The sequence below is a fragment of the Takifugu rubripes genome, chromosome 5 (genome assembly GCF_901000725.2).
Source record: "Takifugu rubripes chromosome 5, fTakRub1.2, whole genome shotgun sequence".
Taxonomy (NCBI): domain Eukaryota; kingdom Metazoa; phylum Chordata; class Actinopteri; order Tetraodontiformes; family Tetraodontidae; genus Takifugu; species Takifugu rubripes.
Window position 1 is genome coordinate 9,052,433 of NC_042289.1, and position 21,569 is coordinate 9,074,001.

At 42.3% G+C, this 21,569-nt stretch overlaps 3 protein-coding genes across 3 annotated transcripts; 1 reads left to right on the forward strand and 2 right to left on the reverse strand.

The window, feature by feature from the left end:
- Positions 1–609: 609 nt before the first annotated feature.
- LOC115249829 (immunoglobulin lambda-1 light chain-like) lies at positions 610–2,767 on the reverse strand. The gene is made up of 4 exons (XM_029836189.1): positions 2,658–2,767; positions 2,243–2,565; positions 1,550–1,583; positions 610–929 (listed from the first exon to the last, which is right to left on the reverse strand). Exons 1-4 carry the CDS (start codon positions 2,695–2,697, stop codon positions 610–612), a joined length of 717 nt encoding a protein of 238 aa, XP_029692049.1. The 5' UTR covers positions 2,698–2,767.
- An 8,767-nt stretch (positions 2,768–11,534) lies between these two features.
- On the reverse strand, positions 11,535–13,834 carry LOC115249831 (immunoglobulin lambda-1 light chain-like). The gene is made up of 4 exons (XM_029836192.1): positions 13,795–13,834; positions 13,380–13,702; positions 12,485–12,521; positions 11,535–11,854 (listed from the first exon to the last, which is right to left on the reverse strand). The coding sequence occupies exons 1-4, from the start codon at positions 13,832–13,834 to the stop codon at positions 11,535–11,537; spliced, it is 720 nt and encodes a 239-aa protein (XP_029692052.1).
- A 4,183-nt stretch (positions 13,835–18,017) lies between these two features.
- Positions 18,018–20,657, forward strand: LOC115249830 (immunoglobulin lambda-1 light chain-like). The gene is made up of 4 exons (XM_029836190.1): positions 18,018–18,057; positions 18,150–18,474; positions 19,673–19,707; positions 20,338–20,657. The coding sequence occupies exons 1-4, from the start codon at positions 18,018–18,020 to the stop codon at positions 20,655–20,657; spliced, it is 720 nt and encodes a 239-aa protein (XP_029692050.1).
- Positions 20,658–21,569: the final 912 nt, after the last annotated feature.

Sequence of the window (21,569 nt, forward strand, 5' to 3'; positions counted from 1 at the left end):
CATCATCGTGGATCACATCATGAATTATCTGGAACATCGAGTCTTTCACCCTTGATGATCCTGTTGTGACATTTAAACACATAAATATCCTCCACATATTAAACAACAAAATCATTGTTCTTCAAATATAATATTTTTTAAAATGATAAAATGGTTCCCTCTGTTTTTAGACAGCTGACATTTGAGCTCCATTTAGATGCAGCTATAAATGAGTGAGGAGGCCTGCAGGTGCATCCTGGGAAAGTACTGAGGCGTCCAGAGGCCACGCTTCACAGATGAAGCATGAAAACTCAGTTTCACTTTATTATAGATCTGATTTTTCTGTTGTCCTGAGACAAGACACTAAAATCACTGAACTTTTATTGATTATTGTTGAAAACAACATTTGGAAGAGTCCAAATAAACAGAAAGAGTTCTTTTTCTTCAACTTGATGAGTTTTTATTGAAAGATTGTAAAAACAGAGCAGCTGCAAAGCTGCTCCAAGAGCAGCAGCTCAGCGTGACAACATTGATTCCAAGCATGCAGACTGGTCTCCTCTGACATGTGAAGCTGCTGATGCAGCACAAAGACTAAAGAAGCAGATGTGAAATGGTGCTGCTGCTCCTCCACTATTCTTCACACTCGGACTTCTTGATGCTTTTCTCTGCAGTCTGGGAGCCCACAGACACTTTACAGGTGTAAACCTTCTGCGCGTCCCAGGCTGACGTCAGGATGGACAGATGGCTGCTGATTTGGAAAGTCTGGTCTGCTTGTTGGACAGGAGTGCTGGTGGAGATCCCGCTGCTCACTGAAGTGTCACCAAGCAACCAGCTCACCTCTGCAAAAGGTGCAGAGAGTCTGGACAGACAGACCAGAGTGGCTTTGTTGGACTGGAGCTCAGCTCTGGACGGAGGGAAGACTGTCAGGACAGGAGGAGGGAGGCTGGAGCCTGAAAATACATGAAGAAGAAATTCACACACTCACACAAAGTTCAACAGGAACTAATGAATTTAGGAGTTTGGTTGAAAACATCACAAACACACTGAGCAAATAAAATCTTCAACCTTCAGCAACAATATGAGGAAAATTTCACTAAAGCAGATATTTTACACCATTTCAGAGTCATTTTGAATATAAACAGCATCAATTCAAAAGTAAAATGATGACCAGCAAATGATACAAAAATATAAAGTTATATAATTATGAGAATTTCAGCAACTGAATTAATTTGGGTGAATTTTCCAAAACCTTTTTCACTCACTTCCATCAAACACGAGCCAAGAAACCAAAGTCAATTTAAAATACATTTAGGTAGAAAATCTGTTCTGCAGTTATTAAAAACAGGTGAAAATGAAGAAAACTCAACAATATTTGGTGAGAAACTGATTGAAATGATGTAATCTTTGGAGATGTTTCCTTTAGCTGACAGATAAAGTATCAAAGCAGGTCAAAGACTAACAGAAGAATATTTCAAATCATTTCCACACTCCACATTTCTATGAAAAAGCTTCTAGTTTGTATCAAAAGCATCAAATCTTTGTTGTTTCTGCTGAGTGTAAAAGTACTTACTGGTGACAATCAGCTTGGTTCCTGGTCCGAATACCACAGTGATTCAGTTTGTACACACAGCTGTACAAAAACCTGCTGAGAGTCACTGATGAGTGGAGACACTGAGACATGAGAACAGCCTTCACTGGTGACACCACCATCATCATCATCATCATCATCACCACCATCATCATCACCATCATCATCATCATCATCACAATCACCACCATCATCATCACCATCATCATCATCACCATCACCATCATCATCACCATCATCATCACCATCATCATCACCATCATCATCACCATCACATCATTATCATCATCATCATCATCATCATCACCACCACCACTATCATCATCATCATTATCATCATCATCATCATCATCACCACATATTCTCTGTTAGAACTTTAATCAACAAACTCTTCATCATATTCCCCATAAAGTCGTTTTGATGACTTAAAGGTGTATTTTAATGGTGATGATGGAGGATGAAGGATGAGTGAGGGAGTTGGTTTTGGTTCTTGTTATTTTCAGTGATGAAACGGCAGAAAGTTTCCAACAATCTGAAAGTTTCTCTGAGAAACTGAGTGTGAACATGAGTTGATTTGTAATTTAGTGAGACTGAACATGAGCTGATGTATCAGACACTAAAAAGCAGAAGTATTGAGTGAGGAGGTTTTTGTCACAGTCTGAATCACTGTGATACATACTCGCCAGCAGAGCTGTCCCATGTTTGACAGTAATAAACTGCTGAGTCTCCCTCCCCCAGATTATTGATCATCAAACGATAATCTGATGTTGACTGATGAGTAGAAGTGAATCTTGGAGATGAGAAACCAGAACCATAATCAACAGAACTCCAGCCGTGATACCAGCTCAGCACATACTGAGGAACTCCTCCTGGAACCTGTTTATACCAGCGACCAGCATCAGTACTAGTTCCCAGGTTACAGTCCATGGTGACTGACTCTCCTCTGCTCAGAGACACAACAGTGGGCTTCTGTGTCAGCACCGTCACAGCACTCACACCTGGAAACAACAAGAGGACATGAAGTCAAGAGAAAGACACAGACTGATGAATCCAGCATGAGCTCAGAGCTGCAGTAAGTCAGCCTCCTCACATGTTAGAGCAGTGATGAGAGTGCAGAGGCTCTCCAGCATGTTGCCACTGTGTGCTGACTATCAACCTGGAAAGTGACTTTACTGCTGACAGATTCAGGCTTTGGAGGATGAGGAGAGGAGGTGCTGGAGGAGCAATTTAATAGCCCACTGGAGCTGAGAGGGACTGACAGGAGGAGGAGCTTCTCTTCAATCTGCAGCTTTTCTCCTGTGTGTGATGTGGAAAAGAGCAGATTGGAGCTCCAACGTTTCATTTACATGAAGTTAAATAAAGACCATCAGAGCTGCAGGTGCTTCCTGCTGATGGAGGAGCTGAGTCAGGTCACAGCTGAAGGAGCTGTTTTCTCTGTTTCTATGGTGATGCAGTGCTCCTCTCTGGTGGATTTGAGCAGAACAACATCCTTCATGCACAAAATGTCTCTGGTGTTTCATATGTTTACACATGTAATCATTTGATCATAAAAATATAAGGGGATAAAACCCAATTGATGTCGAGATGTTTTTCTTTTCTTCTTTCTACCTTGCTTTTCCTCCTCTATTCTTTCCTTCTTTACCCTTTTCTCATCAAATGGAGCCCATACCCACCATATCATCTTGGTCCTGCTCAAGATTTCTTCCATTTTAAAGAACCTTTTGACCTGCCACTGTTGACTCAGTGATCAGCCTCTGGGATCCCGTGAAGCTACTTGACTGAAACTTTTGTTAATGAAATAAATATTGATCTGAATCAGTTTCTCCAGATTAGACTGGGACAGAACTGGTTTAATCTGGATATTGTTGAGAGTCCAATCAGAGGTTGTGATCTTCGATCTGTCAATCATTGAAGGGCAGGTTTAAGTACAAAGATTTCAGCTAAATCAAACGTGAAGCGAGCAGAACTTGTGGTGCTCTCATGTTCCAGAACTACAACATAACCGAAGTGTCCAGAACAGTCCAAAGTGCTCAGAGACATGATGGACGGGCCTGTAACTGGATCAGTACTGGTGTTGGCTGGAGCCAGTAAAGTTCAGTCAGACACCAACTGACATGGAGCAGCACAGCAGTTACAGATTATTAGGTAAACGGGGAATTGAAATAACCCGTTTTATCACATTTTTGTCCCACTGAGCACCACTGACTCAAACTATCACACCGTTACCTACTAGGCTGTTTGTTTATACTTTGTGAAACTTTGAGCTGTTGGGATGAACAAATCTGATATTCTGCAGTAATTTAAGACAGACACATTATTTGCCAACAGAATGGAGTTCAAAAAAGTCTTTAGAGAAATTCTCCAGGAATGACTCCGTCCCTTTGTAGCCGAGTCACTGAACAATAAATTTGGGAAAATAGTCCTCGGTCCTGTGTTACAATCTTTCCAGATTAGACCCAAAATTAAATGTGTCTTTGCTAAATTAGTGCTTGGATATGGTTCAATCTGTGCTGAGCTAGTAAATTTTGGAGCCACGCTGACCATCAACTCACTGATGTCATCCATGCTGTCCATTGTTTACCTCACAATGATCAGGCGCACAAAATGGTGTAATAATAACATCGATGTAATGACAACATTGATGTAATGACTCATGAGATGAGAGGAAACCAGCAGCCACGCCCCTCTCAGCAGGAGGTCACATCCGCTACTGCTGCCAATGTGACAATGCTCAAATGCTGAGCAAAGGTGGGTCCATCTGCTCTACACACGATCCACATTCACACCAGTCCTGTCCCAGTCTGATCTGGAGGGACTGATCCAGGTCAAACCAAGGCAGCTCGGCTCAATTCACCTTTATCTACGAAGCATTAATTACAATCAAGAAGCTTCAAAGGAATTCAGAGGCTGATCATTGAGACAGCAACAGCTGCAGGGCTAAAGTCCAGTTTAACAGGAAGAAACCCTGAGCAGGACCAGACTCATATGAGGGGACCCTCTTGCTGATGACAAAGAAGGTAAGAAGTGGGAGAAGAGCAGGAAAAAGAAAAAAGAACAGATCCATACATCCCCCATGCAAATACGTGTGTAACTAAAATAAAGATTTTTTGTATGTCATAATCAATACATATCAATACGTACACACATACATGTGATCAGAAGAGCCTGTAAGTATTCTTGACATCACTGTACATCTGACCAGTAGCTCAGTTATTGATACTATACAACATTAAAATAAAAGCAAGAAACACTGAAACAAGTAAAAGTGAAGTTAATATAACCAGACTGAATTAAAGAGGTGTCTAATGAGTCTAGATTTGAAGATGAGGAGTGATTCATTGTTACGGAAGATTGACAGACGTGAACTGAGCCCCCAAATGCAGACACAGACGACAAGATCAGCTTCAGCTCTGACTGAAAATGAACAGCGTGTGTGCCAGCAATTCTCAGCAGAGATGAGACCACAGCGAGGCAGGAAGCAGGCTGGGCGAAACAGGCAGGAACAGGTCGCAGTGTTGGAGCACTGCAGGCAAAAGACCGGCAAAATGAGCAGAAAGCAAGTTAGAAAGTTAGGAAGAGAGACACAGGAGGGTGGTGAGAGGGAAACACTCGGGTATGGAGGAGGTGGATGGACATTAATGTGGTGGAGGAGGAGGGTTGGTTATGATGCCAGCAGCAGAGTTCTGGACCTGGAGGAGTTTATTGAGGTGACTTAAGAGGAGAAAGCTGCAATCATCTAAACAGGTGACAAAGATGAGGAAAAGAATGAAAGCAGCAGGAGAGAGATGGAGGGACGGAGATGGTTGAGGTTACACAGGTGAATGTCATGATCCTGTTCATGTCTGTTTTGTAATTGCTGTTTGTCTCCACCAGGGGGAGGCGTTGACTTGTTTCCCGTCTCGTGCTGCCTGCTTCCACAACTGCAGCTGATCAGCTTGATTGGAAGTCTTTTTAAGCAGCTGGCACGAGTCGATCAGAGTCTGGTAGTTTCTTCTGTCCTGTTGGTAACTGAGTGTTTATAGATTTGAAACCTTCCCTGTTCCTGTTTGGATTATCCTTGTGTCTGTTGAAGAGCACCGTTCTGAGTTGGGTTTCTCTGTTCAGAATTCACCAACGCACATTTCGGTGTCACCAGCACTTTAATAAATGTTTCACTTTGAGATTTCCTGCCTCCTGTCTGCATTCTGGGTTCCACCTTCGTGTACCAGTCATAGTGAAAGTATAATGACGAGTGATGTCACCGATTTGTGATTGAAGTTGGAGATAAATTTACAACATTCTTTGTCAAATTGCAAGAACTGAGTGAAGCCTATGAGATATGAATGGAAGCAGTTAGGGGGGCGTGGGGGACACCAATGGAGGAGTCTATTGAGGAGGATGGGCTGTGAGATGGTGTAGAAGTGCCACTTAGATCAAAGATCAAGAAGGTCCAGGAGGGAGAGGAAGCTGGAGCCAGCTGCACAGAGGAGATGCTTGGATATTTAAAATAGAGCGATCTCAGTGCTGTGATGTTGAGGGAGACCAGACTGGAAACATTAATGGGTGTGGAGTTGGAAGACAAATGATTTTTCAAAAATGTTGTAAATTTATGCTAAATTAGAAATGGGGAAAGATGACTGTAATTATTGGGATCAGAACCAGGTTTTTTAGAATGTAACAAAATGCTGTAGTTGGAAAATGGACGGAACAATTCTAGTGGTGAGTGAGGACTTGATGATGGCAATAATCAGAGGGAGCATTAAACTGAGCGATTAGAAAGAGTCTTTAGGGTGGTAAATTCATACTTTTATTTCTCTACATGAGGATAATCAAACCCTTAAAGAGAAATTACATGTATAAACCTGTGACACAGAGACATTTTGTCCATGAAGGATGTTGTTCTATTCAAGTCCACCAGAGAGGAGCACTGCATCACCATAGAAACAGAGAAAGCAGCTCCTTCAGATGTGACCTGACTCAGCTCCTCCATCAGCAGGAAGCACCTGCAGCTCTGATGGTCTTTATTTAACTTCATGTAAATGAAACGTTGGAGCTCCAATCTGCTCTTTTCCACATCACACACAGGAGAAAAGCAGCAGATTGAAGAGAAGCTCCTCCTCCTGTCAGTCCCACTCAGCTCCAGTGGGCTATTAAATTGCTCCTCCAGCACCTCCTCTCCTCATCCTCCAAAGCCTGAATCTGTCAGCAGTAAAGTCACTTTCCAGGTTGATAGTCAGCACACAGTGGCAACATGCTGGAGAGCCTCTGCACTCTCATCACTGCTCTAACATGTGAGGAGGCTGACTTACTGCAGCTCTGAGCTCATGCTGGATTCATCAGTCTGTGTCTTTCTCTTGACTTCATGTCCTCTTGTTGTTTCCAGGTGTGAGTGCTGTGACGGTGCTGACACAGAAGCCCACTGTTGTGTCTCTGAGCAGAGGAGAGTCAGTCACCATGGACTGTAACCTGGGAACTGTTACTAACAGGGCTGCTCGCTGGTATAAACAGGTTCCAGGAGGAGTTCCTCAGTTCGTACTGAGCTGGCAGAGCGGCTGGAGCTCTGTCACGTATGGTTCTGGTTTCTCGTCTCCAAGATTCACTTCTACTCATCAGTCCAAATCAGATTATCGTTTGATGATCAATAATCTGGAGGAGGGAGACTCAGCAGTCTATTACTGTCAAACATGGGACGACTCTGCTGAAGAGCACGTATCACAGTGATTCAGACTGTGACAAAAACCTCCTCACTCAATACTTCTGCTTTCTGCAGCAAACTGACAAGGAGAGGAACCCGTCTCTCGCTCCTACCTGCTTCCGTCAGACTGTCAAATCAAAATGTCTGAGACACTGTATATGGAGATATGTGAATATGTATATTTGGAAACATATGTAGCTACATTGATGGGTGTAGCTGTTTATATATTCCTTTTGTGCTGTATGCGGTCATCTCAATTTTGTTGCAATGACTTTGTCCTCCTCATGTACAGCCCCCTCCCAAATATTTAGTTATATTTTTATATTATACACATTGCATGTGTGTGGTGGTACTATCATTTTACGCTGCTGTAAACAGCACAATTATCCATTGTAAGACTATTAAAGGTTTATTTGACCTTATTTTATATTATGTCCTATAATCTAACACCTCTTTGATAAATCATGAGGAGTAAGCCTGCTATTTAATGAGCTAAACCATCCTGAACTCACTTAGACTGATGATGAACTGCCTGTGGGCTGAGTTAGGACAGGAAATGTGATCCATATGAATGAACAGGTGTTTGAATCGCCAACCCTCCACACACCTTTACACAGTTCCACTGTGAGGCTGCTTCACTTGTCTGTTCACATGTGTCTGTTGAGGTTCACTCCAGTTTCAGCTTTGTCTTTGTCTCGTCCTGTCCTCCCTGTCTCTGACTGTCCCAATCTTAATGTTTCTCACGTGTCTCACCTGTGTCTAATTGTGTCCTCCGGTATTTAAATCTGCTCCTCCTTCCCTCCTGGGCTGGACTGGTGTTCCTGGAAGCATCAAGTGTCCTCCTCCTCCTCCTCCTCCTGTCTTGTCTTGTTTCAAAGAGAACAGTTTAGACTTTGGAAGAGCGGAGTGTTGGAGGACCAGAGCAGGATGTAGAGTGTTGAGAAGGAAACTCCTCATACACGTGAAGATTTCTTGGTCATAACTATTGAACACATTTAATATTTTGGATTTTTAGGCTGCAACTGATTTTGGAGCCAAATATGGGGACAAATTCCCTCCTGGTACACCTCAGACTACAGGATTATCTTCTAGGATGATCTAGAGACAAGATATTTGGTCGTTCTTCCCTGATCAGGAAGGGAATCCGGGACAAAAACAGCCTGATTATCAATAATATATGTGTGAACTACTCATGATCATGTCAATATGTAAACAGGGCAGAGGGTGCAATGAAGACTAGGTGCCTTGCTAATGGGAACACCAACCCGTGACCCATCAGAGGATTTGAACCAATTCCCCGCTGGTTACAAGACCAATTGCGTTCCTCTGAGAGACAAGCTTCCCAGGTCATGGGCTGCTTCAAGCGTGTCCAACATGGTGTCCACCTGCTGAGACCGTGTCCTCCAGAGGTCCAGGACACTGATGTGATCATCTCCTGTGGGAGCACAGGTGCCACCTTCTTTGCTGCAGCTGCTTATGGAAGCAGTGAGAGAGCTGAAGGCTGAGGCCTGAACTGCCTTCTGTTCTCCACTACGGAGGTGGTTGAGTAGAGAATTTAGCTGAGTCAAAGTCCATCATCAACAACCCCCTTCACCCCATGTGCAGGTGGAGCCGTTTGTTGATAACATATAGCACATCTGAGAGGAAAATAGACATCACAACACAAGCAGATTGTGAATTCTGAGAGTCGTTGCAGAGTCTGATGAGTGTGACGAGTCTGACGCTTTAATACCAGCAGGAATTACATGTGGTGGGCCTGGTCACCTGTCACTGTCTTGTCTTAGTGCAGCGTATTTATAGAGGATCTCTAGTATCTGTGGGTAGAAATCATGTGTGTAGTTCAACAAAGGGTCGAGTCTGCAGGTTTGATGAAACCAATCAAGACACAGTTTGACCAATCAGCTGTCTGAAGACTCAGATCAGGTGATTAAATGAGTCAAGGCTGCTCTGCTGTTGATGTTACAACACAAACCTGCAGCCACACAAACCTTTGTGGAAGAGTTTGAACGTTCCTGCTCTGAGACATTCACCAACATCAGGAAAAAATATTAAAGCTGCTCTTTAAATGTTTGGAGCTAAAAACACATCAGTCTCAACTCAGTGACTTTTTTAGTTTTCAATGAAGTCAATGATATTTAGACTGCTTGTTGTGAAGGATCTGATCTTTATTCAAACTACTGTATATTTGCTATAGTTCATCATTGAGAACTGAAGTCACGGTGAATGAAAAATCAATAAATGCACAAATCTATCTGGTAAAAATACATTTAGATGTCATCGTGGGGACTTGACACATTGTTGGGCTGTAACAAAGCATGTAAAGGAAGGATATTAAAGTTGAGCTTTATTTAGAGAACACAGAGACTCTGTGTGGAAGTCGAAAAATTCAAAATGCAAATAATTGGGAGAGAAAAGACACAGTGGCAGGAAACACTGATGGTGAAGCAGCAGATTGAAGAGAAGCTCCTCCTCCTGTCAGTCCCTCTCAGCTCCAGTGGGCTATTAAATTGCTCCTCCAGCACCTCCTCTCCTCATCCTCCAAAGCCTGAATCTGTCAGCAGTAAAGTCACTTTCCAGGTTGATAGTCAGCACACAGTGGCAACATGCTGGAGAGCCTCTGCACTCTCATCACTGCTCTAACATGTGAGGAGGCTGACTTACTGCAGCTCTGAGCTCATGCTGGATTCATCAGTCTGTGTCTTTCTCTTGACTTCATGTCCTCTTGTTGTTTCCAGGTGTGAGTGCTGTGACGGTGCTGACACAGAAGCCCACTGTTGTGTCTCTGAGCAGAGGAGAGTCAGTCACCATGGACTGTAACCTGGGAACTGTTACTGATGACAGTGGTCGCTGGTATAAACAGGTTCCAGGAGGAGTTCCTCAGTTTGTACTCAGCTGGTATCACGTCTGGAGTTCTGTCATATATGGTTCTGGTTTCTCATCTCCAAGATTCACTTCTACTCATCAGTCAACATCAGATTATCGTTTGATGATCAATAATCTGGAGGAGGGAGACTCAGCAGTTTATTACTGTGGAACATGGGACGGCTCTGCTAAAGAGTACGTATCACAGTGATTCAGACTGTGACAAAAACCTCCTCACTCAATACTTCTGCTTTTTAGTGTCTGATACATCAGCTCATGTTCAGTCTCACTAAATTACAAATTAAATCATGTTCACACTCAAGTTTCTCAGAGAAACTTTCAGAATGTTGGAAACTTTCTGCTGTTTCATCACTGAAAATAATAAGAACCAAAACCAACTCCCTCACTCATCCTTCATCCTCCATCATCACCATTAAAATACACCTTTAAGTCATCAAAACGACTTTATGGGGAACATGATGAAGAGTTTGTTGATTAAAGTTCTAACAGAGAATCTGTTGTGATGATGATGATGATAATGATGATGGTCATGATAATGATGACAATGAAGATGATGATGATGGTGATGATGATGATGGTGATGATTATGACAATGACGATGATGATGAAGAAGATGAAGAGGATGATGATGATGGTAATGATGGTGATGATGATGATGGTGATGATGATGGTGATGATGACGATGGTGATGACGATGATAATGATGATGATGGTGATGATGATGATGATAATGATAATGGTAAATGATGATGATGATGATGATGATGATGATGATGATGATGATGATGATGATGGTGATGATGATGGTGATGATGACGATGATGATGATGGTGATGATAATGATGATGATGGTGATGATGGTGATGATGATGATGATGATGATGATGATGGTGATGATGATGATGATAATGATGATGATGGTGATGATGGTGATGATGGTGATGGTGATGATGATGGTGATGGTGTCAGAGACAGCTGACATTTGAGCTCCATTTAGATGCAGCTATAAATGAGTGAGGAGGCCTGCAGGTGCATCCTGGGAAAGTACTGAGGTGTCCAGAGGCCACGCTTCACAGATGAAGCATGAAAACTCAGTTTCACTTTATTATAGATCTGATTTTTCTGTTGTCCTGAGACAAGACACTAAAATCACTGAACTTTTATTGATTATTGTTGAGAACAACACTTGGAAGAGTCCAAATAAACAGAAAGAGTTCTTTTTCTTCAACTTGATGAGTTTTTATTGAAAGACTGTAAAAACAGAGCAGCTGCAAAGCTGCTCCAAGAGCAGCAGCTCAGCGTGACAACATTGATTCCAAGCATGCAGACTGGTCTCCTCTGACATGTGAAGCTGCTGATGCAGCACAAAGACTAAAGAAGCAGATGTGAAATGGTGCTGCTGCTCCTCCACTATTCTTCACACTCGGACTTCTTGATGCTTTTCTCTGCAGTCTGGGAGCCCACAGACACTTTACAGGTGTAAACCTTCTGCGCGTCCCAGTCTGACGTCAGGATGGACAGATGGCTGCTGATTTGGAAAGTCTGGTCTGCTTGTTGGACAGGAGTGCTGGTGGAGATCCCGCTGCTCACTGAAGTGTCACCAAGCAACCAGCTCACCTCTGCAAAAGGTGCAGAGAGTCTGGACAGACAGACCAGAGTGGCTTTGTTGGACTGGAGCTCAGCTCTGGACGGAGGGAAGACTGTCAGGACAGGAGGAGGGAGGCTGGAGCCTGAAAATACATGAAGAAGAAATTTACACACTCACACAAAGTTCAACAGGAACTAATGAATTTAGGAGTTTGGTTGAAAACATCACAAACACACTGAGCAAATAAAACCTTCAATCTTCAGCAACAATATGAGGAAGATCTCACTAAACCAGATATTTTACACCATTTCAGAGTCATTTTGAACATGAACAGCATCAATTAAATATTTGACCAAAGTAAAATTATAACCAGCAAATGATAAAAAAATATGAAGTTACATAATTAAAATGAGAATTTCAGCAGAATTAATTTGGGTGAATTTTACAAAACCTTTTTCACTCACTTCCATCTAACACGAGCCAAGAAACCAAAGTCAATTTAAAATACGTTTAGGTAGAAAATCTGTTCTGCAGTTATTAAAAACAGGTGAAACTGAAGAAAACTCAACAATATTTGGTGAGAAACTGATTGAAATGATGTAATCTTTGGAGATGTTTCCTTTAGCTGACAGATAAAGTATCAAAGCAGGTCAAAGACTAACAGAAGAATATTTCAAATCATTTCCACACTCCACATTTCTATGAAAAAGCTTCTAGTTTGTATCAAAAGCATCAAATCTTTGTTGTTTCTGCTGAGTGTAAAAGTACTTACTGGTGACAATCAGCTTGGTTCCTGGTCCGAATACCACAGTGATTCAGTTTGTACACACAGCTGTACAAAAACCTGCTGAGAGTGACTGATGAGTGGAGACACTGAGACATGAGAACAGCCTTCACTGGTGACACCATCATCACCATCATCATCATTATCATTATCATCATCATCATCACCATCATCATCATCAATATCATCATTATCATCATCATCATCATCATCATCACCATCACCATCATCATCATCATCACCATCATCATCATCACCATCATCAATATCATCAATATCATCACCATCATCATCATCATCACCATCATCATCATCATCATTATCATCATCACCATCATCATCATCACCATCATCATCATCACCATCATCATCACCATCATCATAATCACCATCGACACCATCATCATCACCATCATCATCGTCATCGTCACCTTCATCATCATCATCATTACCATCATCATCATCCTCTTCATCTTCTTCATCATCATCGTCATTGTCATAATCATCACCATCATCACCATCATCACCATCATCATCATCGTCATCATCATCATCATCACAACAGATTCTCTGTTAGAACTTTAATCAACAAACTCTTCATCATATTCCCCATAAAGTCGTTTTGATGACTTAAAGGTGTGTTTTAATGGTGATGATGGAGGATGAAGGATGAGTGAGGGAGTTGGTTTTGGTTCTTGTTATTTTCAGTGATGAAACAGCAGAAAGTTTCCAACAATCTGAATTTTTCTCTGAGAAACTGAGTGTGAACATGAGTTGATTTGTAATTTAGTGAGACTGAACATGAGCTGATGTATCAGACACTAAAAAGCAGAAGTATTGAGTGAGGAGGTTTTTGTCACAGTCTGAATCACTGTGATACGCCCTCGCCAGCAGAGCTGTCCCATGTTAGACAGTAATAGACTGCTGAGTCTCCCTCCTCCAGATTATTGATCATCAAACGATAATCTGTTGTTGACTGATGAGTAGAAGTGAATCTTGGAGATGAGAAACCAGAACCATATTTGACAGAACTCCAGCCGTGATACCAGCTGAGTACAAACTGAGGAACTCCTCCTGGAACCTGTTTATACCAGCTAGCAGGATAATTGGTCACAGTTCCCAGGTTACAGTCCATGGTGACTGACTCTCCTCTGCTCAGAGACACAACAGTGGGCTTCTGTGTCAGCACCGTCACAGCACTCACACCTGGAAACAACAAGAGGACATGAAGTCAAGAGAAAGACACAGACTGATGAATCCAGCATGAGCTCAGAGCTGCAGTAAGTCAGCCTCCTCACATGTTAGAGCAGTGATGAGAGTGCAGAGGCTCTCCAGCATGTTGCCACTGTGTGCTGACTATCAACCTGGAAAGTGACTTTACTGCTGACAGATTCAGGCTTTGGAGGATGAGGAGAGGAGGTGCTGGAGGAGCAATTTAATAGCCCACTGGAGCTGAGAGGGACTGACAGGAGGAGGAGCTTCTCTTCAATCTGCAGCTTTTCTCCTGTGTGTGATGTGGAAAAGAGCAGATTGGAGCTCCAACGTTTCATTTACATGAAGTTAAATAAAGACCATCAGAGCTGCAGGTGCTTCCTGCTGATGGAGGAGCTGAGTCAGGTCACAGCTGAAGGAGCTGCTTTCTCTGTTTCTATGGTGATGCAGTGCTCCTCTCTGGTGGACTTGAATAGAACAACATCCTTCATGGACAAAATGTCTCTGTGTCACAGGTTTATAAATGTAATTTCTCTTTAAGGGTTTGATTATCCTCATGTAGAGAAATAAAAGTATGGATTTACCACCCTAAAGACTCTTTCTAATTGCTCAGTTTAATGCTCCCTCTGATTATTGCCATCATCAAGTCCTCACTCACCACTAGAATTGTTCCATCCATTTTCCAGCTACAGCATTTTGTCACATTTTAAAAAAACCTGGTTCAGATCCCAATAATTACAGTCATCTTTCCCCATTTCTAAATCAGCAACAAAAACAGTCTTGAAAATTCATTTGTCTACCAACTACACACACATTAATGTTTCCAGTCTGGTCTCCCTCAACATCACAGTACTTAGATCGCTCTATTTAAAATATCCAAGCATCTCCTCTGTGCAGCTGGCTCCAGCTTCCTCTCCCTCCTGGACCTTCTTGATCTAAGTGGCACTTCTACACCATCTCACAGCCCATCCTCCTCAATAGACTCCTCCATTGGTGTCCCCCACGCCCCCCTAACTGCTTCCATTTATATCTCATAGGCTTCACTCAGTTCTTGCAATTTGACAAAGAATGTTGTAAATTTATCTCCAATTTCGATCACAAATCGGTGACATCACTCATCATCATACTTTCACTACAACTGGTACACGAAGGTGGAACCCAGAATGCAGACAGGGGGCAGGAAATCTCAAAGTGAAACATTTATTAAAGTGCTGGTGACACCAAAATGTGCGTTGGTGAACCGTGAACAGAGAAACCCAACTCAGAAAGGTGCTCTTCAACAGAGACACCGATAATCCAAACAGGAACAGTGAAGGTTTAAAGTCTATAAACACTCAGTTACCAACAGGACAGAAGAAACTTCCAGACTCCGAAGCGCGTGCCAGCTGCTTAAAAAGACTTCCAATCAAGCTGATCAGCTGCAGGTGTGGAAGCAGGCAGCACGAGCCGGTTAACAGGTCAACCCCGCCCCCTGGTGGAAACAAACAGCAATTACAAAACAGACATGAACAGGATCATGACATTCACCTGTGTAACCTCAACCATCTCCGTCCCTCCATCTCTCTCCTGCTGCTTTCATTCTTTTCCTCATCTTTGTCACCTGTTTAGATGATTGCAGCTTTCTCCTCTTAAGTCACCTCAATAAACTCCTCCAGGTCCAGAACTCTGCTGCTGGCATCATAACCAACCCTCCTCCTCCACCACATTAATGTCCATCCACCTCCTCCATACCCGAGTGTTTCCCTCTCACCACCCTCCTGTGTCTCTCTTCCTAACTTTCTCACTTGCTTTCTGCTCATTTTGCCGGTCTTTTGCCTGCAGTGCTCCAACACTGCGACCTGTTCCTGCCTGTTTCGCCCAGCCTGCTTCCTGCCTCGCTGTGGTCTCATCTCTGCTGAGAATTGCTGGCACACGCTGTTCATTTTCAGTAAGAGCTGAAGCTGATCTTGTCGTCTGTGTCTGCATTTGGGGGCTCAGTTCACGTCTGTCAATCTTCCGTAACAATGAATCACTCCTCATCTTCAAATCTAGACTCATTACACACCTCTTTAATTCAGTCTGGTTATATTAACTTCACTTTTACTTGTTTCAGTGTTTCTTGCTTTTATTTTAATGTTGTATAGTATCAATAACTGAGCTACTGGTCAGATGTACAGTGATGTCAAGAATACTTACAGGCTCTTCTGATCACATGTATGTGTGTAGGTATTGATATGTATTGATTATGACATACAAAAAATCTTTATTTTAGTTCCACATGTATTTGCATGAGGGATGTATGGATCTGTTCTTTTATCTTTTTCCTGCTCTTCTCCCACTTCTTACCTTCTTTGTCATCAGCAAGAGGGTCCCCTCATATGAGCCTGGTCCTGCTCAGGGTTTCTTCCTGTTAAACTGGACTTTAGCCCTGCAGCTGTTGCTGTCTCAATGATCAGCCTCTGAATTCCTCTGAAGCTTCTTGATTTTAATTAATGCTTCGTTGATTAAGTTGAGTTGAGCCGAGCTGCCTTGGTTTGACCTGGATCAGTCCCTCCAGATCAGACTGGGACAGGACTGGTGTGAATGTGGATCGTGTGTAGAGCAGGTGGACCCGCCTTTGCTCAGCATTTGAGCATTGTCACATTGGCAGCAGTAGCAGATGTGACCTCCTGCTGAGAGGGGCGTGGCTGCTGGTTTCCTCTCATCTCATGAGTCGTTACATCAATGTTGTCATTACATCAATGTTGTCATTACATCGATGTTATTATTACACCTTTTTGTGCGCCTGATCATTGTGAGGTAAACAATGGACAGCATGGACGACATCAGTGAGTTGATGGTCAGTGTGGCTCCAAAATTTACTAGCTCAGCACAGATTGAACCATATCCAAGCACTAATTTAGCAAAGACACATTTAACTTTGGGTCTAATCTGGAAAGATTGTAACACAGGACCGAGGACTATTTTCCCAAATTTATTGTTCAGTGACTCGGCTACAAAGGGACGGAGTCATTCCTGGAGAATTTCTCTAAAGACTTTTTTGAACTGGCAAATAATGTGTCTGTCTTAAATTACTGCAGAATATCAGATTTGTTCATCCCAACAGCTCAAGGTTTCACAAAGTATAAACAAACAGCCTATTAGGTAACGGTGTGATAGTTTGAGTCAGTGGTGCTCAGTGGGACAAAGATGTGATAAAACGTTTTATTTCAATTCCCCGTTTACGTGATAATCTGTAACTGCTGTGCTGCTCCATGTCAGTCGGTGTCTGACTGAACTTTACTGGCTCCAGCCAACACCAGTACTGATCCAGTTACAGGCCCGTCCATCATGTCTCTGAGCACTTTGGACTGTACTGGACACTTCAGTTATGTTGGAGTTCTGGAATATGAGAGCACCACAAGATAACGGGTTTCTGCTCGCTTCACGTTTGATTCAGCTGAAATCTTTGTACTTAAATATAAATATTTCTAATATTTCAGCTTCATTGATTTGAACTAATTCACAATGGTTCTTAAAGTGACAGATGTCAATCAAAACCTGCCCTTCAATGATTGACAGATCAAAGATCACAACCTCTGATTGGACTCTCAACAATATCCAGATTAAACCAGTTCTGTCCCAGTCTAATCTGGAGAAACTGATTCAGATCAACATTCATTTCTTAAACAAAAGTTTCAGTCAAGTAGCTTCACGGGATCCCAGAGGCTGATCACTGAGTCAACAGTGGCAGGTCAAAAGGTTCTTTAAAATGGAAGAAATCTTGAGCAGGACCAAGATGATATGGTGGGAATGGGCTCCATTTGATGAGAAAAGGGTAAAGAAGGAAATAATAGAAGAGGAAAAGCAAGGTAGAAAGAAGAGAAGAAAAACATTTGGACATCAATTGGGTTTTATCCCCTTATATTTTTATGATCAAATGATTACATGTGTAAACATGTGACACATCCAGAGACATTTTATCCATGAAGGATGTTGTTCTGTTCAAGTCCACCAGAGAGGAGCACTGCATCACCATAGAAACAGAGAAAGCAGCTCCTTCAGCTGTGACCTGACTCAGCTCCTCCATCAGCAGGAAACACCTGCAGCTCTGATGGTCTTTATTTAACTTCATGTAAATGAAACGTTGGAGCTCCAATCTGCTCTTTTCCACATCACACACAGGAGAAAAGCTGCAGATTGAAGAGAAGCTCCTCCTCCTGTCAGTCCCTCTCAGCTCCAGTGGGCTATTAAATTGCTCCTCCAGCACCTCCTCTCCTCATCCTCCAAAGCCTGAATCTGTCAGCAGTAAAGTCACTTTCCAGGTTGATAGTCAGCACACAGTGGCAACATGCTGGAGAGCCTCTGCACTCTCATCACTGCTCTAACATGTGAGGAGGCTGACTTACTGCAGCTCTGAGCTCATGCTGGATTCATCAGTCTGTGTCTTTCTCTTGACTTCATGTCCTCTTGTTGTTTCCAGGTGTGAGTGCTGTGACGGTGCTGACACAGAAGCCCACTGTTGTGTCTCTGAGCAGAGGAGAGTCAGTCACCATGGACTGTAACCTGGGAACTGTTACTGATTCCAGTGCTCGCTGGTATAAACAGGTTCCAGGAGGAGTTCCTCAGTTTGTACTGAGATTTCATCAAAGCTGGAGTTCTGTCAAATATGGTTCTGGTTTCTCATCTCCAAGATTCACTTCTACTCATCAGTCAACAACAGATTATCGTTTGATGATCAATAATCTGGAGGAGGGAGACTCAGCAGTCTATTACTGTCAAACATGGGACGACTCTGCTAAAGAGTGGGTATCACAGTGATTCAGACTGTGACAAAAACCTCCTCACTCAATACTTCTGCTTTTTAGTGTCTGATACATCAGCTCATGTTCAGTCTCACTAAATTACAAATCAACTCATGTTCACACTCAGATTCTCAGAGAAACTTTCAAATTGTTGGAAACTTTCTGCTGTTTCATCACTGAAAATAACAAGAACCAAAACCAACTCCCTCACTCATCCTTCATCCTCCATCATCACCATTAAAATACACCTTTAAGTCATCAAAACGACTTTATGGGGAATATGATGGAGAGTTTGTTGATTAAAGTTCTAACAGAGAATCTGTTGTGATGATGATAATGATGATGATAATGATGATGATGATGATAATGATGATGAAGATGATGGTAATGATTGTTATGATGACGCTAAAGATGATGATGGTGATGAGGATGATAACAATGATGATTGTGACTATGATGATGAAGATGATGGTGGTGCCAATCAGGATGATGATGATGTTAATGATGACAACGATGATGATGATGAATTGTGATGATGGTGGTGGTACCGATGATGATAATGATGATGAAGATGATGGTAATGATGATGGTGATGAGGATGGTGATGATGATGGTGATGATGATGATGATGATGGTGATGATGATGATGATGATGATGATGATGGTGATGATGATGATAATGGTGATGATGATGATGATGATGATGTGATGGTGATGATGATGATGATGATGGTGATGATGTTGATGATGATGATGATGGTGATGATGATGATGGTGATGATGATGATGATGTGGTGATGATGATGATGATGATGATGATGATGGTGATGATGATGATGATGATGATGATGGTGATGATGGTGATGGTGATGTGATGGTGATGTTGATGGTGATGGTGATGATGATGATGATGATGATGATGATGGTGATGATGATGATGATGGTGATGATGATGATGGTGATGATGGTGATGATGATGATGGTGATGATGATGATGATGGTGATGATGATGATGATGATGATGATGATGGTGATGATGATGGTGATGATGATGATGATGATGATGATGATGATGATGATGATGGTAATGATGGTGATGATGGTGTCACCAGTGAAGGCTGTTCTCATGTCTCAGTGTCTCCACTCATCAGTGACTCTCAGCAGGTTTTTGTACAGCTGTGTGTACAAACTGAATCACTGTGGTATTCGGACCAGGAACCAAGCTGATTGTCACCAGTAAGTACTTTTACACTCAGCAGAAACAACAAAGATTTGATGCTTTTGATACAAACTAGAAGCTTTTTCATAGAAATGTGGAGTGTGGAAATGATTTGAAATATTCTTTTGTTAGTCTTTGACCTGCTTTGATACTTTATCTGTCAGCTAAAGGAAACATCTCCAAAGATTACATCATTTCAATCAGTTTCTCACCAAATATTGTTGAGTTTTCTTCATTTTCACCTGTTTTTAATAACTGCAGGACAGATTTTCTACCTAAACGTATTTTAAATTGACTTTGGTTCCTTGGGTCGTGTTTGATGGAAGTGAGTGAAAAAGGTTTTGTAAAATTCACCCAAATTAATTGAGCTTAAATTATCATTTTAAATGTATAACTTTATATTTTTGTATCATTTGCTGGTTATAATTTTACTTTGGTCAAATATTTAATTGATGCTGTTTATGTTCAAAATGACTCTGAAATGGTGTAAAATATCTGGTTTAGTGAGATTTTCCTCATATTGTTGCTGAAGATTGAAGGTTTTATTTGCTCAGTGTGTTTGTGATGTTTTCAACCAAACTCCTAAATTCATTAGTTCCTGTTGAACTTTGTGTGAGTGTGTGAATTTCTTCTTCATGTATTTTCAGGCTCCAGCCTCCCTCCTCCTGTCCTGACAGTCTTCCCTCCATCCAGAGCTGAGCTCCAGTCCAACAAAGCCACTCTGGTCTGTCTGTCCAGACTCTCTGCACCTTTTGCAGAGGTGAGCTGGTTGCTTGGTGACACTTCAGTGAGCAGCGGGATCTCCACCAGCACTCCTGTCCAACAAGCAGACCAGACTTTCCAAATCAGCAGCCATCTGTCCATCCTGACGTCAGACTGGGACGCGCAGAAGGTTTACACCTGTAAAGTGTCTGTGGGCTCCCAGACTGCAGAGAAAAGCATCAAGAAGTCCGAGTGTGAAGAATAGTGGAGGAGCAGCAGCACCATTTCACATCTGCTTCTTTAGTCTTTGTGCTGCATCAGCAGCTTCACATGTCAGAGGAGACCAGTCTGCATGCTTGGAATCAATGTTGTCACGCTGAGCTGCTGCTCTTGGAGCAGCTTTGCAGCTGCTCTGTTTTTACAATCTTTCAATAAAAACTCATCAAGTTGAAGAAAAAGAACTCTTTCTGTTTATTTGGACTCTTCCAAATGTTGTTTTCAACAATAATCAATAAAAGTTCAGTGATTTTAGTGTCTTGTCTCAGGACAACAGAAAAATCAGATCTATAATAAAGTGAAACTGAGTTTTCATGCTTCATCAGTGAAGCGTGGCCTCTGGACGCCTCAGTACTTTCCCAGGATGCACCTGCAGGCCTCCTCACTCATTTATAGCTGCAAATGGAGCTAAATGGAGCTCAAATGTCAGCTGTGTAAAAACAGAGGGAACCGTCTCATAAAATGAACTCAACTTTAAACTGTTTAAATGAAAAAATGCTTTTCCACTATTTCAGTCTTGCAGAATGTGGAACTAAGAAAATGCTGCATCTGGATCTTAATGCCAGACCAACACCCTCACTGGTTCCTGCAGCCTCTCATCAGTCATACTGAGTCTGTGTTTGAGCCTCCACAGATGGATCTGACCTGGGTTTGTGTCACATGGTGGCTGCTGCAGGTCATTTATCAGCCCATGTTGTCTCCTCTCACTTCAGACACAAACAGCTGCCCAAACTTTCAGCAACAGTTCCAAGTTCCTGGCTGACCTACTGGACATTGTCCACGTTGTTCTTTCCAAAAGTGCTTCAGCCCACCTCTGTGGAGGCTTCAAACCCTCAGCACCTTCCCTTCTCAGGAGTCAACAATCTCCATCCAACTTCTGATTTCAGGATCCTCTGGAATC